This window comes from Clinocottus analis, unplaced genomic scaffold (assembly GCF_023055335.1).
Source record: "Clinocottus analis isolate CAN_PGR_092001 unplaced genomic scaffold, fCliAna1.0.p SCAF_6, whole genome shotgun sequence".
Classification (NCBI taxonomy): domain Eukaryota; kingdom Metazoa; phylum Chordata; class Actinopteri; order Perciformes; family Cottidae; genus Clinocottus; species Clinocottus analis.
In genome coordinates, this window is record NW_027176218.1 from 7,679,106 (window position 1) to 7,695,819 (window position 16,714).

At 41.2% G+C, this 16,714-nt stretch overlaps 2 protein-coding genes across 4 annotated transcripts; one reads left to right on the forward strand and one right to left on the reverse strand.

Annotated features, from left to right (window-relative positions):
* Positions 1-79: 79 nt before the first annotated feature.
* ap4e1 (adaptor related protein complex 4 subunit epsilon 1) lies at positions 80-10,934 on the forward strand. 3 transcript variants are annotated; one of them, XR_011080133.1, is made up of 22 exons: positions 80-370; positions 1,486-1,557; positions 1,658-1,781; positions 1,966-2,039; positions 2,116-2,237; positions 2,370-2,529; positions 2,607-2,773; positions 2,872-2,945; positions 3,034-3,156; positions 3,274-3,383; positions 3,471-3,610; positions 4,293-4,405; positions 4,581-4,699; positions 5,394-5,696; positions 6,580-6,691; positions 6,786-6,924; positions 7,025-7,280; positions 7,558-8,109; positions 8,201-8,391; positions 8,474-8,634; positions 9,363-9,594; positions 10,632-10,934. XR_011080133.1 is itself a non-coding variant. In XM_068603712.1 (21 exons), exons 1-21 carry the CDS (start codon positions 230-232, stop codon positions 9,521-9,523), a joined length of 3,414 nt encoding a protein of 1,137 aa, XP_068459813.1. In that variant the 5' UTR covers positions 80-229; the 3' UTR covers positions 9,524-10,934. The 3 variants fall into 3 exon arrangements, 1 of the variants encoding a protein (XP_068459813.1); XR_011080134.1 differs by lacking the exon at positions 10,632-10,934 and adding an exon at positions 9,712-9,735; XM_068603712.1 differs by having other exon boundaries at positions 9,363-10,934.
* Positions 9,622-14,192, reverse strand: cyp19a1b (cytochrome P450, family 19, subfamily A, polypeptide 1b). Its single transcript, XM_068603743.1, is given in 9 exon segments — positions 9,622-11,821; positions 11,907-12,145; positions 12,242-12,404; positions 12,519-12,633; positions 12,713-12,827; positions 12,956-13,132; positions 13,296-13,514; positions 13,517-13,672; positions 14,036-14,192. Coding segments are annotated over 9 exon segments (1,593 nt in total). The 3' UTR covers positions 9,622-11,569.
* Between the last annotated feature and the right edge of the window lie 2,522 nt (positions 14,193-16,714).

A 16,714-nucleotide genomic window follows, 5' to 3' on the forward strand; every position in this document is an offset into this window, starting at 1 on the left:
TTGTTGGTTTTTAATAAAGTTTCCCAAATACAAGCGGAAGTGACATCATTGGTCAGTCTGCTGAATCAAAACAATGGCTGACTGTCAAGCTAGCACGTTACCTCTTATGATCCTCTCAACGTTGAACAAATACGTTTAACTTACTCCGTTTAAGAAGCTGTTACTAGGATGGATAGAAGATATAATAAGAGTATTTTTTAAGAGGAAAAAAAACATCTGGCAAACCAAAATGAGCGACGTTGTGGAGAAGACCCTGACAGCTCTGCCGAGCTTGCTGTCTTTAGACTCTCAGTCTGGATCTACAAAACTGTCCTCAACCTCGAAACTAGGAAACCTCATTAGAGGGATCACCGAGCTAACATCCAAACATGTGAGTCCGTCCTTAAAAATGGAGCTCAGGTGAAATAACACGAGTCATCTTTGATGATGTGCCCTAACGTTAGCTTGCTAAACTGTCGTTGCTAACCTAAAGAAAAAAGGTGTGTTTACGTGTTTTAACCATACTTACATGGGCCGTGTGCTCCCTGCATTACAGACTATGTTGTAGACTGCTTTACAGGTGCCTTATTGACCCTGCTATGTTATTATCACGTGATAATATTGGCGAAAACAAAGCTGGGACTGTTTTAAAACCGTGTCCTCGTTGGTGCGTTTAAGTGTTTATAATAAACTCCGTTATTCGCAGTGTCAAAGAGTCAGCTGCCAATATGCTTTGCATTCACTAACTGTGTTGCAGACAAATAAAACTTGAAAGGCAAATATGGACGTTTTCACAAATATTGCTGCTGTCCTTCAGCTAGTTATTAAGTCCCGATGCCCAAGTGTTGTAATATCCCGTAAACACATGAATGCACCATTGAGAAAGAGTTGATATGACTGATGTTCACTGTGATGTTGTCTTTCCATAAAGTCTGTACAACTTGATTTTCAGGTGGTATACTTTAGGCAATAGATACAAGTGTATTTTATTGTTTGGTTTATTGTCAAAAATATGTATTCACAGTTCACCAGCCTTTGTCAAGATCAAAAAGATATCAGTTTGCGTCTTACCTAAGACATGTGAGAAAACAGGAACTGAACACAAGAAAGTTAAAACACATCAAGTCGTCAATGTATTTTTAAGAAGTATTCAAGTAATACAAAAAGCACATCATAATTTGTATAATAAACTAATACAATCACAATGAAATAGTTGTAACACATTATTTCAAGGCATAAATATGAATAGATTGATAATCATAAAGCAATACATTAATATATCCACTCTCTTCTTAGGTTTGCTATGTATTCACCACTTTTTAACATTTCCCTTAAAGTTAGGAGGGTCTGAAACCTCTTTAATTCAAAGAGGCAGCTTCAAAAGTGTCAGAACATTGTATAGAGAAGAATCCTCACGTATTATTGAACATGGTAGTGTCTTATGTTAGCAGGCATGTTGTCTCTCTTTGATCTTCACTTCCTGAAATGTGTTTCCCCTTTTTTCAGGAAGAGGAAAAACTTATTCAACGTGAACTAGTATCCATCAAAGAGCAGGTGTCCTCCCCGAACACCTCCATGGTACGATTCTCCTGATTTTCCGATTTTGTTTAAGGGTAGATGAAGTGATGGCTTCAGTTATTGATACCGTTACTTTTCCTCTTGTCATAATCTCATCCAGAGGCAGATGAAGGAGCTCATGGTGAGAGCGATCTACTGTGAAATGCTCGGTTACGAGGCTTCGTTCAGCTATATCCACGCCATCAAACTGGCTCAACAAGGCACTGCACTGGAGAAAAGAGTCGGTATGTTTGTTTGTGATGAGCTGTGAAGCTTCTTCCTTCTTCAGGGTCCTTACTCAATAACTCTTTAATGCTCACTTTGTCTCATTATCAACATAAAGGCATGGTTAGTAGATCACAGCTTTAACTCGCTGCATTTTCCTCAACATCTTTGAGCAAAAGGTACGTTTGTGTTTCTGAATTGCAGGTTATCTCGCTGTGTCTTTGTTTCTGAACGAAAGCCACGAGCTGCTTCTCCTCCTTGTGAACACTGTATTAAAGGTGGGTGTTTTTACTGAATGTGTCATTTGGCTCCTTATATTGGCAGAAGGGATTTTGATGTATTTTGTGTTTTCAGGATCTTCAGAGCACAAATCTCATTGAAGTGTGCATGGCTCTGACTGTTGTCAGCCAAATGTTCCCCAAAGATATGATTCCTGCAATCCTTCCTCTGGTTGAGGAGAAACTTAATCATCCAAAGTAAGAAATGCTCTTTAAAGTCAAAATTGTTACCAATGTGCATTCAGGTTTATTCATTTTATGGTAAACTGGAGCATGACAAATCAGCCTGAATATTATGGATCATATGCGTTTCCCTGAACATATTTGCAGAGAAATCATTCGAAGGAAAGCAGTCCTGGCACTGTATAAGTTCTACCTAATAGCACCAAATCAAGTTCAACACATCCACAACAAGTTTCGTAAAGCTCTGTGTGACAAGGACCCTGGCGTCATGACGGCGTCTCTGCACATCTACCTACAGATGATCCAGGTGATTAGTTTTTCTGGACTCTGGACTTTCTGTTGTGACTAATCCAGTCTTATTACATATTGTTTGTTTTGTTACAGGAGAATCCAGAAGGTTATAAAGACCTGACAGCAAGTTTTGTCACCATACTGAAGCAAGTGGTGGGAGGGAAACTGCCCATGGATTTTAACTATCACAGTGTTCCTGCTCCATGGCTGCAAATTCAGCTTCTCAGAATACTGGCTTTTCTTGGGAAAAATGATCAGAGGTGATTATTTTGTTCAACAATCAATCTGGTGGTTTATGCAATGATGTAGGATCGAATCCTTGGGTGTACATTTTGTGCGTCTGTTCTTTGTGTAACAGTACAAGTGAGATCATGTATGAAGTCCTCGATGAATCTTTACGAAGAGCAGAGATAAATCATAACATCACCTACGGTATGTCCAATTTAAAGTGTATTTTTTTGCAAATTTAGTTGTCTAAAATCATTTCAGTAATGTATTTAAATGCTGTCTTCATTTCCAGCAATATTATACGAGTGTGTAAAATGCATTTACACAATTCATCCCAAATCGGAACTTTTGGAAAAAGCTGCAAAATGCATTGGCAACTTTGTTCTGTCATCAAAGATTAATCTCAAATATCTCGGTAAGATTCAAATAAAACATCTTATTGAAGTTCAAATTTTGATTAAATTTTTTTGCATTGACAATCCAGACTTCAGATATTGACTGTAGTACATGTTTTCATTTGGTGTCACTGTAGGCTTGAAGGCCCTCACCTATGTGGTCCAGCAAGATCCTAAACTGGCTCTGCAGCATCAGATGACCATCATCGAGTGTCTCGATCACCCCGACCTCATCATCAAGCGTGAGGTCAGGCAGATACTGATGCACTTTGGATTTTGATGTCATAGAATTGAAGGTTTGCAGCATCATGTGACTTGTTCTGTTGTCTCGTAGACACTGGAGTTGCTCTTTCGGATCACTAACGCCCAGAATGTCACAGTCATCGTCGAGAAGATGCTGGACTTCCTGCACGTCAATAAAGATGACTACACTACAATTAACCTGGTGGGGAAGGTGGCAGAGTTGGCAGAAAAATATCCTTAAATATATACATAAAAATATTTATTTACGTCTGTGGCCCACTGCAACGGGGAAAGTAGAAAACACATACAAAAATGTGTCAGAGTTATGTAAATATGCTGCTATAAATACTGAAATAAGAGCCTGTAATGCCCACTGCGGTTGCATCTCTGATCCAAAAAGCTAAATGTGGATTCGGTAAAATAGGTTTATCATGGTGGTGAAGCAGTACCTTTCTTGATGTATACGGTACCTCTTTGTGGCAGCTTTTCCCTGAAGTTGAACACAAAAATACAATTGTTCAGGCCTCCAATAAGCAAGATATATTGTGTTTTATAAAACTGGATGCTCACAATCCTAAATAGCAAGTCTATTGGTCCTGACAATTAAAAGGGTCACAAACTGTACTTCCTGTAAAGTTGAATGAGATTTAATTGACACAACTTTCTGCTTCCTTCAGATATTTAGTTAAGACAACGTCAGTAATCCTGTTAGAAAGCATGTTTAGCAACACATTTTGTTCAACACCATAACAGTGTAACAGTATTCAGTCTCTCAATACTAGAACTACTGTTGGTGTTTAAATTTAAATACAATGACTTGAACAACTGAAATCCAGTCTTTTAAAAATCACGCTGTTGTATTATTTATACCTTTTTTATTGTGTTGCTTGTGTTTTCCTATACACTATTGTACATATGCTCCAGACAATGAATGGTTCATTGAGACCATGAGCACAGTGTTTTCAGTGGGTGGAGATGTGATGCAGCCTGACATCCCAAACAGTTTCCTTAAACTTCTCTCTGAGGGTGAGACACACACACACACACACACACACACACACACACACACACATTCTTATACTGTCGTCGACTTATACTGCAGTCGTCCTGCTGTGTTGTAATATTTCAGTTCACTTATTTGCTACTGATGCTAATTCTTAATCTTGTAAAGCTAATGTTTCTTTAATCTTTAATGGTTTAGGATTTGACAGCGTGGAGGAAGACAGGAAGTTGAGGCTGTTTGCTGTGGATTCATATGTTTCTCTGCTGCAAGGAGAGCCTGGCAAACTGCCACAGCGCTTCCTCCAAGTCATCAGCTGGGTGAGTGCTGTATGCACATGAAGCTGTCATTCTTATGTAATATTAATGAGAACAAGATGAAGAAGGAGGGAATTTAAATAATGTTTGGGTATAAAGCACACTTTACTTAGTACTTTACAGTTTCAAGGCATAAAAAAGAATGGACACATGAAATATAGAATGCATTTCAGTGAAAATTGGGAGGAATCACTACAGGAAAAACAAAACTACAAAAAGAAACAATAACCGTTGAAAAGTGTTTTTAGTTGCCCTGAATTCCTCAGGTCAGTCATTCAAATCGTAGTTTTGAATTCCGATGTTAAAAGTACAGTGATGCTGCTGTGTCCCCTGATGGATGATCAGAAGTGAGAAGATCTCAAGCAGCTCACAGGGATGTGCAGGTGCAGGGCCACCGATCACAGCCGGGTCTTGCGGAATTTAAAACTGGCCAGTAAGATCCCAATGTTGATTTTATATATATAGATATCGATGTATATAAATATACAGTATAGTATCTGGTACCATGGTGGCCGAAAAACACCTGTGAATTATTTTTTACAGTAATGACACAAAATAAATTCTTCAGAAAAACTTTTACAGATTGAAGACATTCAATGACACTACTCTTCTTTACTCGTGCTTCACAATGTAACTCGCAACACTCTGTCTATGGAAACTGTGCGGGACACTCGATGTGCCCCTCTGCCTTACGCAGGTCCTCGGTGAATACTCCAATCTGAGGGAGGAACTTGAAGCGGCCACAGTCCTCAGGCTGCTGGCCAAACTTTTGGACATGAAAAGCACCAGCAGTGAAACCAAGAGCTGGGTCCTCATGGCAATGACCAAGCTCTGTGATGGCGGCGCAGGTGTTTCTGTGGCCCGGGAGGTTTGTGAAACATACGGCAGCTCCCTGGACACTGTACTGAGACAGAGGGCTCAGGAGCTGCAGCACCTCAGCCAAGACTGTGAACTACGAGCCAGGGTGCTACCCCGAGACGCCAGCCTGGAGCCCCTGGAGGTAACATACGCACGCTGCAGAATCACAATAATGATGTTTAAGTGTGCGGTGTATTGTCAATGTAATGTTGATTTCAGTCAATATTCATGGACTTGGTGTATTGGAGACATTTAATTTGACCTTGAAAGCCTGCTGCTGTTGAAACTTGATTTAGCTTGAGGGGCGACTGTGGCTCAGTGGTTAGCGTGCCCGTCTTTCAATCAGAGGATCGTTGGTTCGCTAGTCCATGTCGTTGTGCCCTTGAGCAAGACACTTAACCCCTAATTGTTCCCAGTTGCTGTGTCCACGGTGTATAGAGCCAAAATGTAAGTCGCTTTGGATAAAAGCGTCAGCTGAATGAAATGTTATGTAATGTAACCTCAGCAGATGTTCTTTGTAGTTCCTCCTTTCTGGCAGAAGAAGTACTTTTTATCTGATGGTTGGAAAACAAAACCTGCCTACGCTTGCTGCTCCATGACACACAGTATATTTTATTCATTACTCTATTCATCAAGATAATGGAGATAATCATTTCAGCCCTATTTGAAGCAGCTGTTAAAGCATGTCTAGAGTTGTCTGATGGGTCCGGTTTCCCACAGAACTCCGTATCGGATGGAATAATTATATTCTTAATATATGAATGCTTTCTTTGTTGGTTTAAAATATCTTTTGTGACAAAAAAAGGGTCAAGATTATACAAATGAGTCATATTTGTATAATTCCTCAATAAAAGGGATTGAATAGATGGCTGGCGATGGATTAAACATGAGAATGTACAACGAAAAGTTTGCAACAAATCTAGAACGACATAACATGTTTAGTCCTGCAGAACTTTTCCAAATGAACTTCCCATTTCCACTAAAGGGCAAGTTTAAACGTTGTTGTTATTGATGTTGGTTTCTAGGTGGATTCCTCTCTGTCGTTTCTGGATGGGTTTGTGTCGGAGGCGTTGGCTGCTGGCGCTGCTCCATACAAGCCTCCCCATCAACGGCAGGAGGAGCTAGCTCAGGAAAAAGGTAAAAGATGGAGGTTTAAATTTTGGTAGATTTGTCTGGACATGCGCACGAACTGCCTGGTTTTGATTTGTTCCGACTGTGTTTCTTGCCTCAGCGTTGAGCCTGCAGCCGTACGGCCTGTCCCTGCCCATCAGCATGTCCTCCTGCAGCATCGCAGACAGACAGTCTCCTACTCTGTTGTCTGTGAGCTCTGGTTTGTCAGGCGATAGCCCCGACCTCTCTCACAAAGGAAGGTACGTGGACACACACACACACACACACTTACGCTGTCCGATTTTAAAATAGGTTACTCACAAATGCACGGTCGGCTTCGAACTTTGTTTTCTGTTTCAGCTCGACAACTCTGAAGCTGGACGGTGTGAAGAGGGTTTGGGGGAGGGAGGGCTACCTGGCGCAGAAGGAACTTGTGGAGGAGTCTGTCCATGTTGAGGTTCCTAGTCCCCTGCGGTCACCAAGCCAGCAGGGAGAGGCTGACGGCTTACACAGCCAGACTCCCACTCCAGTATCGTCCCCTCAGCCCGAACAAGAGAAACAGCAGCTGGCCTCTTCGCTGTTTGTCGGCCTGGGCTCCCAAAGCTCTGTGTGTCTGGTGAGCTTTTTAATTCTTCTTTTTTAGTTTGAGGCGGGAATGACCAGTCTGAAGTAAAGATGCTAAGTCCGATAAATGTGTTTGATATTTAAATTCCAATATGAGATTTAATGAATACTTAAACGCCTTCTTCTAGCAGCTGGAAGTCATCCACTCACATTTGATAGATATGAGTCTGGTGATCTTAATGCTCACTTTAGGGATTTGAAAACTGACTGGAGGCGCAGAATAACGCTGTGCATGCATATGTTACAACTAAAACTTTTCCTTTTGACAGATGGGAAAATCTGAGTCGACAACCCAGCGATTCAGAAGAAAAGCAAAAGGCCCGGTCTCGTCCTCGGGTGCCAGCGAGCAAATATCCAACTCCCTCGTCTCTACTCCGAGCACAGCAAATAATTTGCTGTGTAACAACCTCCTGGACGCCACCATCACCTCCGACCTGGCTGCTTCTTCACTCGAACAGACATCTGAACCCTCTCAGGTCCCGGCTGCTGCAAACGGCACCTGTGATGTAGAGTTACCAGACAGTGACATGAAGGAAAGTAGCCCCTCTCTTATTAGGGATAACGCTGTTGTAGCTGCTGATCCGGCTCTACATGAAGACCCAGACAAGCTTAAAGACTTGTGCCTCAGTTCTCATCTTCCTGCCGAGTTCTCTGGACTCAGCCACTCAGAAATCACTCCTCTGTGCACAAACCAATCCCTGGATATCTCAGCCTGTCATTTGCAGAAAGAGGATTCTTTAGCGCTGGTTGTTTTCATGTACAACTCCTCTGACTCTGACATTCAGCAGATACTACTAGAACTTAACTCAATTGAACTTGAGGTAAAGTAACTATTCAGAATTATTAGTGTAAGGCTTTTACTCTGGTTAGGCTTTCATACATAATGGCATTTTGTTGTTATGCTTGTTTCAGGTAGCCTGTGTGTGTGACAGTCCAGTGCAGGAGGTAAAAAGCGACAGCGTAGCAGTGTGTTGGTATTCCCTGACTGTAAAGAGGCCTTCAGTCCATGTTGAAGTGGTGGGGGTGGTGTCTTACCAGTTTCCTGCTGGGACGCCTCAGTCGGCGCAGTTCTCATACAAACTTCCTCTAACCAGCTTCATCAGGTGAAATATGTCCTTCTTTTTCACATGTGTGATCTTGCAGAGAAGATTAGTTGCTTACTGTAATTTCCCATGTTTCCTTCAGACCTTTGACCGTGTCCACCGAGGAGTACGGGGCAATGTGGCTGGACTTCTCACACGATACAAAGCAGAAACTGACCCTGATAAGTGACGGCCAAGAACCTCTCACGGACTCGCTGAATGTCCTGAAGAAGAAACTTCAGCTTCATGTCGTGGAAATCATTGGTGAACAGACTTTATTTGAAATGTAAAAGCTGAGCTTTTAGACAGTTATTTATTGTCGTAACACGTCCCAGAAGGTACATACAGAAGTGTGTATGGCCATATATACCGCTAATTATTCATGTATCCACCTTCATAAGTTTATATATTATGATATATACATATACATATACATATACATATATATATATATATATATACATATATATATATATATATATATATATATATATATATATATATATATATATATATATATATATATATATATATATATTCATTCTTAACCTTGAAAAATGTGTTTTCACTAAATTGTCTAAACGCAAAGACCACTTACGGTACTTGTATTTTCCAGAGCTTTTAAACTAGCTGATGGAAACCAAGAGATGTAAGGAAAAAACAATAAGTTTACCTGTTGCTTTATTAATGTTAATGAAATGGCGATTAATGCTAACTTCCATCCTGTGCTAGAGAAGCAATGCATCATATGCAACAATCATGGTTGACCTACTCACTTGTTCCAGAGCTTTTAGAGCTTGTTTATTTTGTCAACTGATGTTAAAGATCCAAAATGAATGCCCAGGTCAGGTTAGTTTTCTTAGCAATATTTCTGAGCATCTCGAAATGACATACATATGTGAAACGTGCATTAACTCAGTATTTGACCAAAAGGTCAATATGTGTTAAATGCAGTATGTGTTTGTAATCACCCTTTATTATTCTTCCCACAGGTATGGAAGGGATTGTAGCTTGCCGCCTCGTCCGAGATCAGCCGTGTCTGATGCACTGTCGTCTGCATGCGGGAACGCTGTCCGTGTGGCTGCGCTCTCCGGTCCCCGACCTGCCTGACTGCCTGATGTACCACTGTCAGAGAGCTTTACAGGAGCACTGAGCCTCCGACTGCAACGCCACTTACTCCACTGAGCAACGTGACCGCCTGACCCTCAACCACTGAAGAAGAAGGTACACAGAGCAACAGCGCAGAACATCTTTATATTTCAGTGTTGACTATTTCTTCGTCCCTACAACTATAATTGACGACAATTTGTGTTTTGTCCTCAAATCATTTATTTTCAACAGGTAAATTGCTGGAATAATTCACAGGCTCACTACTGTTTAAATATCTTGGCTGGAATAACCTCAGGGCCAAACGATTGTATTTTAACCTCTTGTGAGTGTTTGACGTTTCAGAATAACTTTAATGTCTTAAAATGATGACGACAGGGCTTCACTTGAAAACTCCAATGGGTTCGAACGTTGTTAGTAGTGAAATGAATAATACGTATGATATTCTTGGAATGAAGTGAAAATCATTATTTTTCAGTTATTTGTTGCACCCCTGGTCTTCACGCTAAAGAAAGGGAGAAAGACCATGTCCCGCTTTTTAATTTGTAACATCATTTTTTTTTTTTTTAATCCGCTACATTTTCTAGACTTGAACAATCATAACTGTGACGTCAAAATGTGTTTTAATCAGACAAAGACAAAAAGGTAATTTGGGTTATTTTCAAGTTCATCAATACTAAAATGAAAATACTGACATATTCTTGCATTAGACTGGTTAATGTTAGATATTATGTATTTTGGAGAAGCACAGAGAATATTGATTTGTTTTAAGATTACCAAATTAATTGTTCATTATTTCTGGTTTGGAAACAAACCATTGCTTTTCGAGGAGGACGGCATCCACACATTTCTTTTATCTGTGATGAGAACGTTTTGTCTTAAACAAGCAAAATATTCATATTGTCCATTTGTCATTGTGATACATTTCAGGTTTTCCTGTTTTGCACACGCTGCCCGCTGTGTGATATTTTTGTGCACTCATGTTTCTGTCAGTTTGGGTGAGAAGTGGATTTTAGTGGTCTTTGGATTATTCTATTTTTGTATCAATGCAGTATTAAAAACATATTTATTGAATTTATATTCTTACAGAAAATATTTTATATTCATTTTTCTGAAAGAAAGAATGTCATTGTGTCCCATGTGCTGTTTGACAGTGCTCTGCCAGATTGGACTTGTTGGAAAAAGGTTTGGTCTTTGTTGCCTGTCTCCTTCTTGGACGCACAGCATGAAGCCAGCAGTGTGTCTGAAGCTCAACTTTAACCCAACGCCTTATGTTCTAGCGCCACGGCGGCGTGTTTGATTTGTGCCTGTGGTACAGAGGAAGTCCTGTCACTACATTCTGCTAACTTGTGAATAAATCCAATACATGCAAACTAACTAGAATTTGACTCAACAATGATTATTTATGAAATGAACACAGATGTGCAGGAAGCAAGGTGCGACGTTATTACAGTGAAGAAAAGCATTTCTGATGTTATTTGCTTCATTAAAAAAAGAATACTATTTCAAATAAGTATTGAATGGGTTTTGTTTACTTACTACAAACATACAAAATAATAATTATGGTATCGTTTCATTTGCAGCCATTGTCATACAGTCCACATTTCCTTTCACTGAGACCCTAAAAATATGTTTTCTCCTCCTATCAACATTTTTTAAAGAGATTAAACAATATAAGATAGTGAGCGTTAATGAGATTTTAACTGAAGTAAACACTAGCTGTTTGATTCAGTCCAGCTCTTAAACAAAATCAAGTTAGCTCAACATAAGAATATGCATTCAATAAAGAAAAAAGTCCAAGAGAGAGTGATTTACTGACGTATTATATGTTGTAACATTGTACATATCTTAAGTGTTATCTCTTGTGTTAGACCAGATGTCGGGCATCTCTCCAAAGACCCATTTAAAACACCCGTTGACTTCGAGACAGGGAAACCATTTCCTGGTTGTTGGACTCATTCCTGCAGCTATAAAACCCAGATTACCAAAGTCTGTGGGTTTTTGCACATTTGTGCAACCTTGGCCAGAGACTATATCTGACATACTAACTTCACCGAGTAGTTTCCACCTAAACACGACCCCTGCAGGTCTCTCACTGCTGACTGTGCTGAGTTGAAGTCGTGCGGGGGATGAAGCGCATGGACAGGCCGTGCTCGTCCTCCACCGGCTGCTGCGACAGGTTATTGGTCTGCCGGATGCTACTGAGGGTGCAGCCCCGGCGAGGACACACGGTGTAACGAGACAACAGGGTGACCAGGATGACCTTCATCATCACCATGGCGATGTGTTTGCCCACGCAGGAGCGAGGCCCACACCCGAAAGGCTGGAAGAAACGACTGGGCACCTGGCAAGCAGAGGAGGTAAAACACTGAGCTGGCACTTGGTGTTTCTTGAGCCACAGGATGTTGCACAACGTTCACCTGACTTACGGTTTTGTCGAAGTTCTGCAGGTTGAACTCTTTTGGTTTTGGGAAGAATTCGGTCTTATGCATGAGACCGATGTTGAGAATGATGTTGGTTCCTTTTGTGATTTTAGTGCCTTCGATGTTGTCATCTTCCAGAGCTTTTCGCATTGTGAAATCCACCACCGGATGAAACCTCAAAGACTCATTGATGAAACTCTCCAGCACTTTTAAGCGTTGATAATCAATTTTTTCATCATTTTCACCTGGAAATGAAAATGCAGCATTTATGGATCGTTAGAATAGTTTTTTTTTCAGCTGTCAGAGTGTAACAGGGAATAATACAGCAGAGATGCTCTCACTCAAGACAGTGTTCATCTCCTCTACTATCCTCAGCTCTACGTCTGGGTTTTGTTTCAGCAGCATCAGCATGAAGAAGAGGCTGATGGAAAGTGTGTCAGGTGCTGCGATCACCATCTCCAGCACGCACTGCCTGACGTTATCTGCTGAAAGCTCTCCGACATTCTGTTCAAAAGAAAGTAAAAAAAAGAAAGTAAAGGCACGCGGCAAACAAGTGGGATGATCAGGAACGGTACCTCTGTGACGCAGGCGGTGTATATTTATCAAAAGGGACAAAACCTGAGCAAAGATGAGCTCTGTTGCAAAGTCAAGCTCATCATCCAACTTCTCAGACTCATTTATAATCTTTCTTTTAATTTCAAGAAGGCTCTCCATCACGTCCTGCAGCTCCTGGCTGTTGACAGAAAAAGCAACGCATAGATTAGGTTAAGAAATCTTAAGCTAAATGTTGTGCTGTTTGTGAGTATCTATACGCTGCTCTCTTGTGCTTGTTGTACAGCCATCCAATCTTGAAGAATATATCAGGCTTTATCAGAACTGTTTGCCAGGTCTCAAAGTAGTTGTGGATTTTCATCAGCAAGTCCTTTTCTGAGTGATGAGGAACAACAACAAAAACAGGAGTCAGGAGCTGCAGTGCAAGAATGTGAAATAGTATTTTCTGGCAGAAAGTACTCAGTTTGAGTGTAGAATATGCCAACAAGGACCATGCAGCTAACCGTTCAGAGGCACCCTGAGAAAAAGCCTGTTGGAGATGTCCACCACTATGACTCTGAGCAGATTGAGAGCATCCACGTGTCTGGAGGGGTCTGTCATCTTCTGCAAGTGGTCCAGATGTTTGGTTGTGGAGCTCACACAGATTTGCACGGTACTCTGAAGGCCTGGACCGGTCAGAGCTGTAAAGCAACCATGCAACAGTGCAGCAGTTAGAGAGAGGGAGAGAGGGAGAGAGAGAGTGAGAAAGAGAGAGAGAGCGAGAGAGTGAGAAAGAGAGAGAGAAAGAGAAAGAGACTACAGTACTTTTGACTCCATACTCTCTCCTGTGAGGTTGCTGCTTACCTTTATAAAAATAGGTCCTCACTTTTCTCCAGAGCAAGACATCGCTGTTAAAGATGATACCCCTCCCTTCCATCCCGACGCACTCCAGCCCTTTTTTGCTCCCGAATCTGGCCGTGTAGTGTGCACTCCTCAGAACATGATACACTGCTGAAGATCTGCAAAAGTAGACAGATTCACTACAGACTCATGGAAAGAGATGTGAGTTTTTAAATCTCAAAAGACTTGCCTGCTCAGAATGAGGGTCTCCTCGCCATTAATCCAGACCCGGACCTTGCTGCCATATTTGTTGTTATAGTAGTTGCTCGCTGTTCCTATCCCTGTCCATATGAACCTGCTGTAGGAGAGGATGGGACCGAGTCCAGCCAAGAAGGACGGACCTGGCAGAAAGAAACAGGTGTTGACTGAAGATATAATAGACACCTGGCTGCTAATGTCCAAGTAAAAACAGGTCTTTCTGTATGAAAATCAATATTTCATCAAAATCGTAATGCAGAAACATTTACTTTGGCTCGAAGTTTGATTGTAGACTATTATTAAAAATGCACTTTAATTATTCAAAGTACAAAACTCTTCAAAACAGATTCTCTCTCTCTCTCTCTCTCTCTCTCTCTCTCTCTCTCTCTCTCTCTCTCTCTCTCTCTCTCTCTCTCTCTCTATCTCTCTCACACCTGTAGTCCCCCTTGAACATGTGGATAAATCTGTGCAAATGTTGTCCAAGAGCAGGAGCTGTGGTCTCTTACCGGGTATCTGTGACCGGTTTATTCGGCTCCAGGCCGTGAGCAGCAGCAGTAACAGCAGTAGAAGCAGAGCGGTGGTGACTTCAGACATTGTGTCCACAACCTCGGCGCCAACGCTGAGTGTCTCCGGCGGCTGCATCCCCTTCACAAACACACACATGAACAGGCTTACTGTGTCCTCTGTCTGGTGCTCATAAAGTTTCCCTCTCCTTTTATTAAACCAGCAGACAAAACAAGTTCATCCATTTGTTCAAACAAAATAAGGGAAAAACTAAATCCGGTGACGTGCCTTGTAATGATCTTGTCTTTGCGTGTAACAGCAATGGAACAAATTAAGACCAAAACACACCCACACAAAGCTTTATGATGAACTATTTGTTACACAGCTGCACATCTAATATGTCAGTTTGTGGGCGACAGGTTATTCCCTCATTTATTTTAATGTTATCACTGGTTCATCCTGCTTATGTGTACATGTACATTGAGCAAATATTCCGTACAGAACTCATTCTAATAAAACATGAGAGCGTTAGTTTCAACTGAATTTCATGACTAAAATGTGTGTTAAACTTCAGTGTAGCTAACACAGTCTGGCATTACAAGAACAACATCCACATAATTCAATTAAATTCCAAAATACATTTTATAATTTACAATTGTAGTTAATATATGTTCAACATGCTATGCTCAGACGTTTCTACATCTTTTCAATTGTTCACCAGCAAATTATAAAAGAATGAAACTTACTTTGCTTGTTCTTTTAGACTGCAGACGAGTTAGAGGGCAGGTTAAAGTGATGCAGTTCTTCCTCCACTGGTTGTAAGGATGATCAACATGCTCCTACCAAATAAATCACAGTCATTCAAGTGTTTATAAATCCTCAGTTAAGCCCTCATTTTACTGGTTGCTTAGAAACAAACTTTGGTTACAAGTACCAATAGATGGCCGAACAGCGCACGGGCCAGATAACAGTGCACGTCTTAACCACAAAAAGAACAAAAAAAGTGGTATTTATTCACAAGAATGCAAAACCTGCAGGTCTTTCATCCCTTTTACTCTGCAACAGTTTTTTTTAATGGATTTACTAAGAAACCCCGCTGTCTTCCCCCCGAGGAGGCTTTTCAATGAGAACTTAATTAGCTGGGTCAGACTGACCCGAGTCAAAAGGAGAAGGGATTTACTCAGCAGTTCTCAATAGCAAAGACCAGAAAGAGAAAATGTCATCTTTATTATTTAAGAATGTAAAGTCTTGAAAATGTCATGAACTGGTGTCACTATTCCGCTTCTTAAAAAATGGGAATGGATGCAAAATCAAAAACAATGTTCATGCAGAAGTTGTGTGCTTCTGATGAGCTGTCCATCAAGCTTACTACCTGAATAGCTGTATTCTGTTGATGAAGATGTTGGCCTCAGATTTAAGGGTTTGGGTGGGGGCTTTTCTCTCAAGTTGGCTGAAAAACCAGCTCTCCTCATTGTAGCAGAGACTAAACTAAACTTTGCAAATGGAGGAACTTTACTGTTATTTCTCCACCTAAAAATATGTAACTATTCTATATTTGTAAATGCATAATTCCATACATGAAAAACACACTCGGTTTGTACACACACACACACACACACACACACACACACACACACACACACACACACACACACACACACACACACACACACATCTATACACTCACAGTCTTCTATTGAAAGCTCATGAAAGCTCTTTTGTACATCCAAAGAATGCTCCACTTGTTCACCACTTATTTATTCCACTTCCATGTCATTTTGCGAAGGACAGACTGGTTGCAATATTGAGAGGAAGCACATCAGAATGATGAGAACCATGAAGGCGTGTCATTCTTGAAATATGTCCATTAGCGGCTTCTGAATCAAGTGATCCCACAGATTTGAACTATTTCCCAGATGCTTGTTGTGCAATGCAGCGTGTGGTTCCCCATAGTTACAAACAGATCTTGACATGTTTATTTCACGAGCGTATTTTCCCTCTGACGTCTCATCTGTTGGCAAGTGGTCAGATATGTGCTGTATGTGCTTGTGAATGTCAGAGCTCAGATTACTCTGCAGTGGAGGAAGAGTGAGCAGGCCACAAACATGAAGGAGAGCAAAGTAGTTGTTCTGCCGTGGAAAGGGCTGCTGGTGGGGATGTGTGTGTTGCTGCTCCTGAGCTCAGGAGGTTTGGTGTTCCTGCTGGTGCGACAGAAAGAGCTGACTGAGGAGCTGGTGAGGTTGGACGCCCAGATGCAGGAGCTGTCCCAGAGCTGCAGGCTGCAGGCAGTCCTGCGGCCCGCGGACCCGGTAGAGGCCGGAGACCTAAAGAAGCTCCAGCGCAGGAGGAGAAACCAGGAGGGAGAACCACCACGAAGCCAGGACGAGAAGGATATGATGATGCTGATGACGTACTCCATGGTTCCTGTAAGACACCGACATGCTTTAATGTGGGCTCTTCATATGAAATTGTGAATATTGCAAACTGTAAACTCTACTTGTGTGAAAAACATGAAAAGAGAATTCCTCATGATGTTATAGAGACAGAAGAGAGACGCGATCAACATGTCTTTGCTTTTATTTTTAACAGAAACATTGCCTCTCAACTCCCTTTTGGGATAATACGTATGTGCGTGAAATGCAAAGAATCCAAGAGTCAGTTGCAGTGATTTGTTTTTCCAC